The 13,660-nt window shown below is 44.8% G+C and overlaps 1 protein-coding gene across 1 annotated transcript; it reads left to right on the top strand.

Moving 5' to 3' along the window:
* The first annotated feature begins 1,176 nt into the window (after positions 1 to 1,176).
* LOC310787588 (keratin, type I cytoskeletal 13-like) lies at positions 1,177 to 9,720 on the top strand. The gene is made up of 9 exons (XM_083649056.1): positions 1,177 to 1,308; positions 1,986 to 2,314; positions 3,766 to 3,848; positions 4,037 to 4,193; positions 4,698 to 4,859; positions 5,406 to 5,531; positions 5,863 to 5,937; positions 6,312 to 6,460; positions 9,274 to 9,720. The coding sequence occupies exons 1-9, from the start codon at positions 1,185 to 1,187 to the stop codon at positions 9,461 to 9,463; spliced, it is 1,395 nt and encodes a 464-aa protein (XP_083505182.1). The 5' UTR covers positions 1,177 to 1,184; the 3' UTR covers positions 9,464 to 9,720.
* The last annotated feature ends 3,940 nt before the right edge of the window (positions 9,721 to 13,660 follow it).

Here is a 13,660-nt window from a genome sequence, read left to right as displayed (position 1 = left end):
AGATAGATAGATAGATAGATATAGACATTTGTTGAGACAGTATTTACCAGTTAAACACAACAGTTACAATTTATTTAAAAAACAATATCACCCCAAACTCATATCAGATCTTCAAGACGCTGTTCAGACGCTGTTCGTCCAATCAGGGCCACAGAAGGCCCTGATTGCTGATTGTTTGTCCAATCAGGTGCAGCAAGGAACAAATATCAAAGCCCGCCTACAAGCGTGCAGTTTTGTGGATTCACAGCAACAGTCATGTACGTCATTTCTAGCACCGCGCTCCGCACGCCGTTCTGAGCTCCGCATGCCGTTCTGAGCTCCGCACGCCGTTCTGAGCTCCGCACGCCGTTCTGAGCATGCACAGTTGAGCAATTGTGCACTGTGGAATCAGATATAATAGATAATCAAACTAATTAAAATTTGCAACATGGTTTGAAAGCTGGAAAAAAATGTAATCGGAACTTTTGTCTTCAGATTCATTAGAACCCCTATTACAGAGGGTACAGTACAGAAGTGTCTTTCAGCCGGAGTGTTTGTGTACCTACCAGTCTCTATAGCTAAAGGTGCAACTCCACATCTGAATTTAGCAAAGGTGCTTCTAAGCTGGCTTGATGAGATACATTGTATCAAAGCATACTGTACCTTATATAGGCCTGAAGTGTGCTGTTTGTGAACCTTAGGCTTATTCATCAAATGCAACCATTTGTGTTCACCCTCTCTGACACTGCAGTGTCAAAGCTCTTGAGGAGAGATGACAGATGTGCGCTGGGTGCCAGGAGACGTTTCAGCAGTTACAGTAAGAGGGGAGGGGGAATGCAAATGTGGGGGGGAAAAAAAGTCAAGGGACACACATGTGTTATGTGAAAGAGCCAGAGGGAGGGAGGGGATCAAACTACTACCCCCCCCCCCCCCACCCCCCAACACACCTCCACCACACCTCCACCCTGCCCTGCAGCTCATCCGCTCCTGCAGCTCCTATAAAGGCAGGAGAGCGATCCAGCCCTCCTCACTCTCTCCTCTCCTCTCTGGTCAGAGCAAGACAGAGACACAGCTCCTCCTCCTCTTCCTCCAGCAGCATCATGACCGCCATGTATTCTTCCAGGGTGTCTATGGGCGGAGGCGGACGCATGTCCATGGGCGGCGGCGGCGGCGGCGGGGGCGGGGCCGGGGGCTTCGGGGGCCGCATGAGTCTGGGCAGCGTGTACGGAGGAGCAGGAGGCTCCGGGGTTCAGGTCTCCAGAGCGTCCAGGTCCTTCTCTGCAGGAGGCGGCGGCGCAGGAGGAGGCGGTGGCTTTGGCTTCGGTGGCGGTAGGGATGCACCGTTTTGGATTTTTGGCAGATATCCAATATGCCGATATCATTTTTTCCAACTCTTTTGGCAGATTGCCAATGCCGATCCCTGCAGGGGAATGAAGACATTATTGCCTACTACTCTTTACCATCATGGCCCACTGACAGTAGCTGGCAGATGCAGACATAAATACAACGCTTATATCACCTTATTCACAAGAGACCGTCTGGCTTGAGAGACTAACAGGAAGTGTGAATACAATCGGAGGATCCGATTGTATTCACACTTCCTGTGACTCGTAAAACCTAGTCTGACACATAATGTGAGTCAAACTAGGTTTGACCAGGTGAGTCAGACTAGTTTGAGCAGGTAAAACAGCCGGCGTTTTGAACAGGAAGTCGCGACACAATGGGTCAAGTGGGCGGGGCTGCATAAGGTGAATAGCCTACTACACATTCACTGGGCAAAATAACATTTTCTTTCAAACAAAGATCAGATTCATCCAACTTAAACAGGATGATGCTTTCACTGAGACATTTAGTTAAAGCATTTAGTCAAGCATCGAGCATTTTAAAGTCATTTTATTGGTAGGTTATATCGGCAGAAATGTTTGTTTCGGGCCGATGACGATATTTAATTTGAAAGCCTTTATCAGCCAATAGCGTTGATGTGATATCATCGTGCCTCCCTATAGGTGCAGGAGGAGGTGGCGGCGGTGGCTTCGGCTTCGGCAGCGGCGCTGGAGGCGGCGGTGGCGGCGGAGCTGGCTTCGGCTTTGGCGGCGGCGCTGGAGGCGGCGGTGGAGGCGGAGGCGCAGCAGAGGGCAGCCTGGTCGGCAACGAGAAGTTCGCCATGCAGAACCTGAACGACCGCCTGGCCACCTACCTGGCCAAGGTGGCCGCGCTGGAGAAGGCCAATGCCGAGATGGAGCTGAAGATCAGGGAGTTTATGGAGAACAAGGCCGGCCCGGCTGCCAGGGACTACAGTGCCTTCTTCGTTACCATCGCAGAGCTGCAGGGCAAGGTAAAGGAGCGGGGCGTGGCGGGGAGGAGCCGGGTAGGACCAGCACCAGAACGCTCGAGAGCGGGTTAGGAGATGGAGACAGCTGGGTGTGCTCATAGTGGTCATAGCGGTGACTCTTGGGTTTGGGGGCTCTAAGCCAGGGATTCTCCAACTTTTTCATATCGAGGGCCCCAAATAGACCCTTTTCATGGGGGCCATTTTGTGTCGAAAAGGCAGAATAAACACAGGTGCAAGCAAAACACTAATGAGGGTTTCCAAATTCCAATCATGGACGTTTGAAACCCTCATTAGTGTTTTGCTTGCACCTGTGTTTACCCTGCCTTTTCAACACAAAATGGCCCCCGTGAAAAGGGTCTATTCAGTCCACAACATTAGTGCCCCGGACCCCCATTTGATTAGATTTCGTCTCTCAGACCCAAATTTGACAACATTTTGTATTCTTAGATTGATATTGTCCAGAATGACATGACTCTCTGTATTGTAGGTGCTCTAAGAACATTCTTGGGTTTAAAGACTGTCCTTTACCTAGAGCAGTGGTTGTCCCCCCATGTTGCCAGCAACATGGGGGGACATGTTGGAAGATACTCTTCCATGTGTGCAAACTAACTCTTGCACTGTCTTACATTTTTACCTCATCTAAAGGGAAAATTGCACAATTCTTTGACACTATTGTTTTTCTTTGACAATCCAGCAAACAGGAGTGCAGCTTCAGCCAGATAGCTCACAGGCCGCCTACATATAAAACAACTTCTAACTTGTAATGCTGCAATTGGGGATCCAAAGTACAAATGGCAATCCAATCCAAATGTAATCACATTACTGTGACATGTGTAATCACATTACTGTTAGTGTTTTAACAGATTGGTTGTGACTTGCATTATATTATGGTGTAATAGCCTATCTATGAAAGATTCCCATCATCTCATGCTGCCTTCAAGGTCATGTGAAAAATATCAGAATTACAGCAAAGTCTCTGCAGTCCCAGAGCTTCCTGCCTGCACTCAAACGCACCAGGAGCCTTTTCAAATCAATGTGAACCCATCCATCTAAATGATCACGCAAGGCAGAACCTGAAGGTCAGAAGAGACCTGACTGACAACATGATCTTCACTGATGCATCACCAACATGAAGCAATTTGAAGTTTCACACCCATGCAATTTAATTCTGGAAGGAACTGAATGGCTGCAGCCCGCGAGGGAAAGCACATTCAGACATCAAAAGTATGACGTGCTTTGGAAAATGCTTGCCAATGTACACAGAAGAACCAAGACATTTTCCAAAGCACGTCCTACTGTTTGCAGGCATGCTGCAGAGAGGGCAATGAATGTTGCATCTTGGTAACTTCAAATGACCACAAAAGGAACACTTCAGAGAGGGATGCCATGATCGTGTGTGTGTGTGTGTGTGTGTGTGTGTGTGTGTGTGTGTGTGTGTGTGTGTGTGTTCTTAGATCCAAGATGGCCTCCTGGCCAGAAGTACAGTCTTGCTGAGCGTCGACAACGCAAAGCTGGCACAGGACGACTTCAGAGTCAAGTCAGTAAATTGAGTCCTCTTGTTCTTTCTTTCTTTCTTTCTTTCTTTCTTTCTTTCTTTCTTTCTTTCTTTCTTTCTTTCTTTCTTTCTTTCTATTCCTCCTCTAACTTCAACTCTTTTTTGAGATAAAGTACTGCACTCAATCATGTAAATGTCCTAAGATAAAGACATGTGATACCGGTCAGCAGGTATGAGAATGAGGTGGGCATGCGTCAGTCGGTGGAGGCTGACATCGCCGGGCTGAAAGGCCTGACGGGCGAGCTGGCCATGGCCAAGACGGACCTCGCCATGCAGATCGAGAGCCTGACGGAGGAGCTGGCCTACATGAAGGCCAACCACGAGGAGGTCAGTGAAGCCGTTTTAAACGTACATGCTCCTTCTCAGTCGTAGCCATTCTGCTTTGCATCCACACAGTTCGACACAAACGCTTGTAAGGCCTAGAATTTTCTTAAATCCACAAACATTCCAGGATGGTCAAGGCCCCTGGGAAGCCAGATTGTTGAGGGGTGATTTTACCCGAACCAATCACTAGTGACTGACATATCCGAACGCCGATGTACCAACTTAACCAATGTCGGTCGATTCTGACAAAAATATCGTCTTTGCAAACATAATTCGATGGAAAATCGCCACAAAAACGGTTCAAACTTTAGTCCCGCCCACAAAGGCGCTGGTTGGCTGTTTCTCCGAGTGAGAACAAGCCAATGACAAGGGGAACACCAGACTCCGAATCGCTCGATGAAATCTATAGAGTGGACGGGATGCGATTAGGGGTAGAGTAGTGAAGCTCGTGACCCTTTTGGTTACGCTCTGAACTCGGGATTCACCACAACCTCCTTCCTCCTGTAGGACCTGATGTCCATGCGTACCCAGGTGTCCGGCCAGGTGAACGTGGAGGTCGATGCTGCTCCTCAAGAGGACCTCACCAAGGTCATGGAGGAAATCAGGGAGCACTATGAAGCTGTCGCCGCCAAGAACCAGAAAGAGCTGGAGGTCTGGTTCCAGGGCAAGGTAGGCACACCTTGGATAGGGTGCTGTGTACTGTGACCGTACTGTACTTACTGTGTGACTGTTAACCCATTGATACCTGATGCAGCATTTGCATGTGTATATCCCTCATTTGTGTGTGTATGCCTTTAAGACGCGTATGACGCTGTCTTAAATTGATACACACACAAATGCTGCATCAGGTATCAATGGGTTAAAGTGCTGATCCACAAAATCCTGGTCTGTAGACTTTGCACATGTCTTGCTAAGCACTCATTGCTAAGCTGTTTTTTTTTTAAATTCAGTCTCCATCTTTGTTGTTCAGCCTTATCGCTTCCCACAGATCACCTGTCAATCAAACAGTGTGGGCGGAGCTTGGATTGAGCTTCTCTTTTCCTTGTTCAGCCATGGTGGCTATCACTGCTCATGCTAACTACACAGCTCTTTTTCTATCATTTATTACAAACAACAAACAACAAACATCAAACACATGACTTCCTGTGCGGTAGAGGACTTCTCTTCTTCTCTTCTTCTCACCACCACCACCTCCTCTTCCTCCTCTCCTCCCAGAGCGAGGCCCTCACTAAGGAGGTGGCGAGCAGCGAGATGGCCGTGAAGACCACAACAACAGAGGTGAAGGAGGTGAAGAGTCAGCTGCAGGCCCTGGAGATCGAGCTCCAGTCACAGCTCAGCATGGTAAGACCACGCACTCGCCAGCATCACAAACCTTCTAATAATAAGCGAGTCTGGTAAGGGAAAGAGGGAAAGTAGTCCCCTGTTAGTTCAAAGCAGTTATTATATAAAAAAAATAGAAAATCTTATTCATCTCAAAATCATTTAATCTCTGCCAGACTTAGCTTCATATCACTTGAATTAAACTGACCATTTAGCTTTACAGCTGCTACAAGTTCTAACTTTCTCACTTTTGAGATACTGCTAGTCGCCCGTTCTCACGGCAATCAACGTGTGTGTGCACTCTGACCCTGTGGCTCTGACCCTGTGTCGCCCCCTGTCTGTCGCCCTGCAGAAGGCATCTATGGAAGCCTCCCTGGCAGACGTACAGAACCGCTACGGCATGCAGATGAACAACTACCAGATGCAGGTGAGCAGAAGAACTGTTACATGATGTTTAGATCCCACATAGCTAACGCTACATGCGGAGTGGAGCTGTCTTGAATAAGCTATATGATGTATCATAAATTATATACATTCAGGCTTGTCAACTTCTAGTGACAAGCTTGCGTCTTTAAACACTAATCAAACCCCAAACCCAATCTGTGTAAGAAAGAAAGGAAACACTTAAGAAACAAGAAACAATGCGCTATAATGAATCAATGACCCAGAATGCTGACTTAACGAAGATCCATAGCACACTTACATGAGTTAAATCTATTTAGTTAAATTTATTTACGTAGTTACAATTTGACATGTAGCAAAACGAGCACTGATAGCCTACTGTGTGGCCGGCCACTGCAGGTGAGCGGCATGGAGGAGCAGCTGGTAAACCTCAGGGCCGACCTGGACCGTCAGGGACAGGAGTACCAGAGGCTGCTGGACATCAAGACCAGGCTGGAGATGGAGATCGCTGAGTACAGGAGGCTGCTGGACGGAGAGGCCAGCGGCAGGTAGGAAGAGACCGCTATCGCGTAGATAGCCATTTAATTGGGGGAATCCCAGTGGGAGGGGAACCCCAAACACTGGCAGCAGTGGTGCCTCGCTCCACACACATGTTCAGAGACATTCATCGGAAGCTCAATTAGGGATATAATGGAACTCAGCACATCATTGCTTACAATACACTGATAAAAAAGATCAAAACAAACACAAACATCTGGTCATGAACTGAGGACATGGTTTTCATATGCAACTGGCAGGGCCGTAGTATCACGGAGGAAAGTGTGGACGATTCCAAGGGCCCTTGACTGACAGGGGCCCTAAAAAATATATATACGGTATATATTAGGGCCGGGACTTTAACGCGTTAATTATGATTAATTAATCGCCGAAAAATTTACGCGTTAAAAAAATTAACGCATTTTAATCGTTTTTTTTTTTTTTTTTTTTCAGTTTTGTCTACAAATGGTCCCAAAAGTGCTTGAATATGCTACCTGAATCTCTGAGTTTGAGCCTTGTGGATATTGTGATCTCAAAAACCACTAACATATTCCTAAAATTGCTGCACTTTATGTTAAAAATTGCACTCAGCTGTTGGTCTGTGTACTCGCTTTATAGAAAATAAACAAGATTTTGTTACACATAGTATATGTCTATTCTATTCATTGATTCACTCATATACCAAAAACCATTAGATTTGAAAAATGTTGCTTCTCGTATGCGATTTGATATGCGATTAAAATGCGATTAATTTCGATTAATTCATCGCAAAGCCTCTAATTAATTAGATTAATTTTTTTAATCGAGTCCCAGCCGTAATATATATATATATATATTATTATTATTTTATTTTTTTACAGTGCACCTGAACGCAACATACAAGATACCCGCTGAATAATGTTCATGTCATTCTGGCCAATATAACATTTCAGTCTGGAATATGGAATATCTTTCAATAATCTTTATGACTAAAAGGCTAAAAGTAATCCCATGTCTAAGAAATGACTGTTCTACATTGAAGTAAAAAATGTAAATAATTAACTTGTTGGTTTTGGATTTATTTAGCTTCAAGAGTGCATTTTTGTTTGTGTGACCCTCAACACAGGCTTTGAGAATCCCGGGCCACTTACTGATAGGCTACTTATGCTTAAATTAACCCACTCATATTCTGGTTTATTTCAAGAAAAACATTTTGGCTAGTGGAAATTCTAATTGGCTGGTAACTTCTAGCAGCTATATTGGCAGGTGGCCAAAAAAGCAACAATCTGGGTTTCTCATGTGGCCCCCCATGAAAAAGAATTGCCCACCCCTGATCTAGCCTCTTAAATTGGTTCTCAAAGTGAACCAGATTCATGGATTTTAGTTTAAAATGTACACATTTTTCTTACAGGGGGCATGGCCCCCCGAACCCCCCAAGAGGGTCCAAGCAAGGTCTACCCACCACAATCTTTCCAAATCCTGTGGGAAACATACAGTTATTAGTATTTTCATTGTTCTTAAAAATATAAATTGCCTGTTTGTGTTTTGCAATATGGATATTGTTTTATTTATAATTAAATTGAGCATTGGGCCTTTATAAGAATGTTTATTTGTATTATTTCAATTGTCACACTCATCGATACATATTTGAGGTTTGTTTATTAATTGGGAAAAGGACCACTGGAACAAACGCCGCGAACATGATCCGGCTACTTTTTCAATCTGACTGGCTACTCAAAAGTTTGGGGAACTCTCTCATTTAAAATGAGATATTCCTCTAAATTGGGCTTCAAATGGCCAAAATTTTCCGCCAGACGGCGGCATCCGTGGGCCCTGTGTGATATCCTTTCATGGGGCCCGAAATCCCTGGCTACGGCCCTGGCGACTGGTCCAGAACACCAAAATAGTTCATTATGGAATGTTTTTTTGTTGTTGTTTTTTTACTCAACACTAATGTTTACCTTTCTAACTGGCATCACACTTAACTTTACCATTCACTTTAATGCGTTGGACATTAATTAATGATTATTAACGTGATTTTGCATATGTGAGCCATATTATATCGATTAAAAAATATATTATTATTATCATGATATTGATTATAACCATATTGCCCAGCCCTACTGCTACCCACTTTCTTTAACACATAAGCAGGCATTATTTGGAGGTCATTGTGTGCTAAAGTGGGATGTGATTTAGCAGCCACTGTGTTGTGATAGTATGATTAGTATCACTGTGTTGTGATAGTATGATTAGTATCACTGTGTTGTGATAGTATGATTAGTATCAGGGTGTTGTGATAGTATTATTACAGTAGTATCAGTGTGTTGTGATAGTATGATTACAGTAGTATCAGGGGGGTGTTGTGATAGTATGATTAGTATCACTGTGTTGTGATAGTATGATTAGTATCAGGGTGTTGTGATAGTATGATTAGTATCAGGGTGTTGTGATAGTATGATTAGTATCAGGGTGTTGTGATAGTATGATTAGTATCAGGGTGTTGTGATAGTATGATTAGTATCACTGTGTTGTGATAGTATGATTGGTATCAGGGTGTTGTGATAGTATGATTAGTATCAGGGTGTTGTGATAGTATGATTAGTATCACTGTGTTGTGATAGTATGATTAGTATCACTGTGTTGTGATAGTATGATTAGTATCAGGGTGTTGTGATAGTATGATTAGTATCACTGTGTTGTGATAGTATGATTAGTATCACTGTGTTGTAAGAGTATGATTACGGTAGTATCACTGTGTTGTAAGAGTATGATTAGTATCAGGGTGTTGTGATAGTATGATTAGTATCAGGGCTCTAAAGTCTCTCCCTCCTTCCTCTTTCAGCGCTTTCATTTCTGGAGAGTCCTCCTCCGCCATCATCACCAAAGTCATCGGCGGCGGCAGCAGCTCCTCCACCTCCTCCTCCTCCTTCACCACCACCACCACCACCGAGGTGGTCAGCGAGGTGGTCAGCGAGGTGACCGAGGTCGCCGAGGTCGTGGAATCCTTCGAGGTCGAGGAGGACGACTCCTGAGGCCTCAACTCATCCACGCCCACTCTGACCTGATCCCACCAATCACACGTCTGTCTGACCCTGGCTAGAGTCAAATCTCAGCCAATCACCTTTCCTCTATGCTTAATCAGTCACCAAAAAGCCCCTGCCTGATGAAGTGCCTTTCACCGCTTCATTAAGCCGCATAGCTGTCTGTTCACAATGTTCTTCTCCTTCCATTAAAGCCATGATAATGCCGTTGTGCATCCATCCACTTGCTTGTCTGGTGGTTTAAGCAATAAAACTCAACCAAACATGAAAAAAAGTGTCTGAATGTTTCTGTACATGAGCAAAAACTGGATTACTATATAGTATATATAGGTTTTACAAGCACAGTGTCTGTGTACAGCTGTCGCTCAACACTCAGTAAAAATGCGAGGTAAAAACATTTAAGCAAACAATTCCTTTACATCAGCCATTCCCAACTTGTGGGCCGGGGTCCACTGGTGGGCCGCCAAACCATTTGCAAAACATTACGATCTTCATGAAAGAAAATAAATAAGTCATAATTATTAGCATCAGAATTACTTTTATTGCCACAAGATGCAAGATTAATACATAACGAGGAATCTGTCTTAGTGTCAGTATGCAGCGGTCATATCAATATTCAGAGATACAAGGAAATAGGAAAAAAATCTAAAAAAAATCCACATCATTGAAAGTGCGAATGAGAATGCATTTCTCCATTGTTGAATGATACTGTTATTTAATATGTAATAAATTATTCAAGATTCGATCAATTGATTTCCATGTCAACATAGTTGATAGGAATTTGTCTTGGTTCACTCTCAGACAAAGACAAAAAGACAAAGACAGTGCAGCAGCAGCACACCATACAGTACACACAATAAATAAATAAACATTCAGGAACAGTATCCAGCAGCATCGTATTCAGCAGAAGTGCATACAGTTTAAAGTGCTATAGGTCAAACGTAGTCAATGAGTCAGTGCAAGTTCAGATGTCTAATGGCTACGAGGTAGGTGCTATCTCTGAAGAGAGATATTTTGCTCTTGATGCTTCTGTATCTCCTGCCTGATGGGAGGAGATTAAAGAGGTAGTGTGCCGGATGAGAGTTGTCTGCTATGATTTTATTAGCCTTCCTGATTATTCTTGTGGAAAAGAGTGATGTAAGTGAGGGGAGACTACAGTGATGTAAGTGAGGAGAGACTACAGTGATGTCAGTGAGGGGAGACTACAGTGATGTAAGTGAGGGGAGACTACAGTGATGTAAGTGAGGGGAGACTACAGTGATGTAAGTGAGGGGAGACTACAGTGATGTAAGTGAGGGGAGACTACAGTGATGTAAGTGAGGGGAGACTACAGTGAGGGGAGACTACAGTGATGTAAGTGAGGGGAGACTACAGTGATGTAAGTGAGGGGAGACTACAGTGATGTGAGGGGAGACTACAGTGATGTAAGTGAGGGGAGACTACAGTGATGTGAGGGGAGACTACAGTGATGTAAGTGAGGGGAGACTACAGCCGATGATTTTAGATGCTCGGCGTACTACTCTTTCCAGCCGAGTCTTGTCCCGAGTGGTTGTGTGACCAAACCAGACAAGCATGGAGAAAGTAAGAACACTCTCAATAGCAGACCTGTAGAAGTGGGTCATGGCTGCTTGACTGACCCTGAACTTTCTGAGCTGCCGCAGAAAGTAGAGACGCTGCTGATCTTGAGACTGGTGTTGAGATCCCATGATAGGGATTCATGGATGGTGGTCCCGAGGAACCGGAAGGAGGTGACCCTCTCTACCACTTCTCCATTGATGGAAAGAGGGGGAAGGAGGCTGCTGCTCTTTCTAAAATCAACGACCAGCTCTTTGTTTTTTGAGATGTTAAGTATCAGGTTGTTGTTCTTACACCATCTCACCAGCTCCTCTACTTCTCTGTGGTAGCCAGATTCATCATTGTTGGTAATAAGACCCACCACAGAGGTGTCATCCGCAAACTTACACAACAAAACTAGTGTGTGATTGACAGAAATGTGTGCATAAATGTGTTAATTAGTGTTAATCAGTTTCTGATTTCTGTGTGGTGCTGATGGACAGCTCCTTTTATCATTCAAATAGAAAGTGCTCTGAGAACATCTTATTTGGCCTCTGTACTGTTACGGTCAGATGTGGTCCGATGTGGTCCAATGTGGTCCGATGTGGTCAGATGAGTCGGAAAAGGTTGGGAACTGCTGCTTTATTTTCATCATTTCTGTTTGCTTCCATGTTATTACTTAAAGGATAAGTTCACCCAAAAATGAAATCCTGTCATTATCTACTCACCTCCATGCTGATGGAAGGGTGGCTGACGTTCTTTCCTCCACAAAACATTCATGGAGTTTCACAGCGAAACACAGAATTCTCCTGAACAATTGAAGTGGATTAAGTGGATTGGGTCCAACTTTCAAATGTAACAAAGGAAGAAAAGAAAACCTGGCCTGGACATCAATGATGGATTGATGTCCATAATGGAATCATGGATAATCATAGAGCATGCACCATGAGGTTCCTCAATAATGACACTTTGCAGAGACAGTCCGCATGTCTGGGAACGCCCATACAGGCTCTAGGAACGCCCACAATAGACGCTGGGTTAGCCTGGGGGCGGGGTCAGGGTGGGGTAAATTCCCCCGTTCTATCCATTCAGCAAAGTTAGAATTTAGCTGATAGCCCAGCACAGGCAGACACGATCGGGGATTTAACCACCGCGGTAAACGCACATCTGAGCAGACGTCTTGTGTTCTGCTCTAGAACCCCCAAACCTGTAGTTTAGAGCCACAGCACCGTCTTTTGGTGAGTCAGCCCATGAGATATATCGGCGGTTTTACCCCACTCGCGCGCCAGCCGTTTAACATTTTGTGGGCGTTCCCAGACATGCGGACTGTCTCTATGCTGACTTGTCTCTTCTAGACCAGCCAGCTAACATCTCATGCCAGTGGTTTCCCAGAGGCAGCACTCCAAGCAGTTACAGAGTGAGCTCATCAGTCTGGCAGGACAGTGGAATAGGTTAAAGACATCTGAGTAGCACTTCACATCACAGCTCGGTGACAACATGGTAATAGGGGTGTAATAGTAATAAAGAAGTAATAATTAGGTAATACCATGTAATTAGGGGGTATGGTGGTGTAGTGGTAAGCGCTGTCGCCTCACAGCTCGAAGGTCCTGGGTTTCGATTCCCACCTGGGAAGCTGTGAACGCTGAAGGAATGCGTGCCCGTCCGCATGTCCTCGAGTGCCCACCGCCCAGGTGGGGTCGTCAAAAAGGGCCTTTCTGTGTGGTGTTTGCATGTTCTCCCCGTGCCTCCCAGGGGTTTCCTTCATATAGGAAACCCTCACCAAAACATGCAATATCCTGGTTGCTAATGTGGTTCCTCCTCTGGTCGTTAAGGGCGCCTGTTCGGAGGGAGGGGAACTGGTTGGAATAGCGTGAACCTCCCACGTGCTATGTCCTACCGGTGAAGCTTCCCCTGTCAGGTGAAAAGAAGCGGCTGGCTAATTGCCCATGTCTCGGAGGAAGCATGGAGTCAGTTTCGGCTCTCCCCAGATCGGCAGAGGGTGGAGCAGCAACCAGGATAAATAAATTAAATTAGCACTAATGGGGGATAAAAATGGGATAAAAAAATGGGGGGGGGGGGGGGGGGGAGACATGTAATTACCAAATAACCAGGTAATAGCTTGTTAACTGCTTCCCGTAGTGGTTCCCTTCGCAGTTGGGTTCCGGTTTGGCCATGGTTAGGATCTGCACTCTACTGAGTGCACTTTTCTAGTTACCATTTGTTTCTGGCCCTGTTACCCTATTACAACATAAATGTCAGTCTAATTACCCAGATATACTACTATTCTTTATTATCATACAATTACGATTTATTACCCTATTACCATGTTGTTAACGAGCTGTGATGTATAGTGCTACGGACATCTGTATTTGTTCAATATTGTGTATTAGTCATTTTACCTTTTGTGTGTGGTGCAGATATAAAGTGTGCATATCTTTTAAAATAAAATGTATTGAAATGGTCTGTAGTGTTTTCTTGCCCTCTAGTGGTTGATTTTGGGTATAGCCAGTATCAGTTTATTCCATGTGACGAGCCTGGCTCCTGCATATTGCGGGGTCACTGGGTCCAAATGTTATTGCATCAATATCTATGAACATGATGACAGATGCATGGTCCACTCCATACAGCCAGAAG

Source organism: Poromitra crassiceps (genome assembly GCF_964638095.1).
Source record: "Poromitra crassiceps genome assembly, chromosome: 13".
Classification (NCBI taxonomy): Eukaryota; Metazoa; Chordata; class Actinopteri; order Beryciformes; family Melamphaidae; genus Poromitra; species Poromitra crassiceps.
This window is presented reverse-complemented; position numbering and strand designations above follow the sequence as displayed.

Coding starts and splice junctions, on each gene's coding strand:
- LOC310787588 (XM_083649056.1), top strand. CDS start 1,185: ATGAGTCTGGGCAGCGTGTACGGAGGAGCAGGAGGCTCCGGGGTTCAG. Junction 2,315..3,765: donor TCGCAGAGCTGCAGGGCAAG/GTAAAGGAGCGG, acceptor GTGTGTTCTTAG/ATCCAAGATGGCCTCCTGGC. Junction 4,860..5,405: donor AGGTCTGGTTCCAGGGCAAG/GTAGGCACACCT, acceptor CTCTCCTCCCAG/AGCGAGGCCCTCACTAAGGA.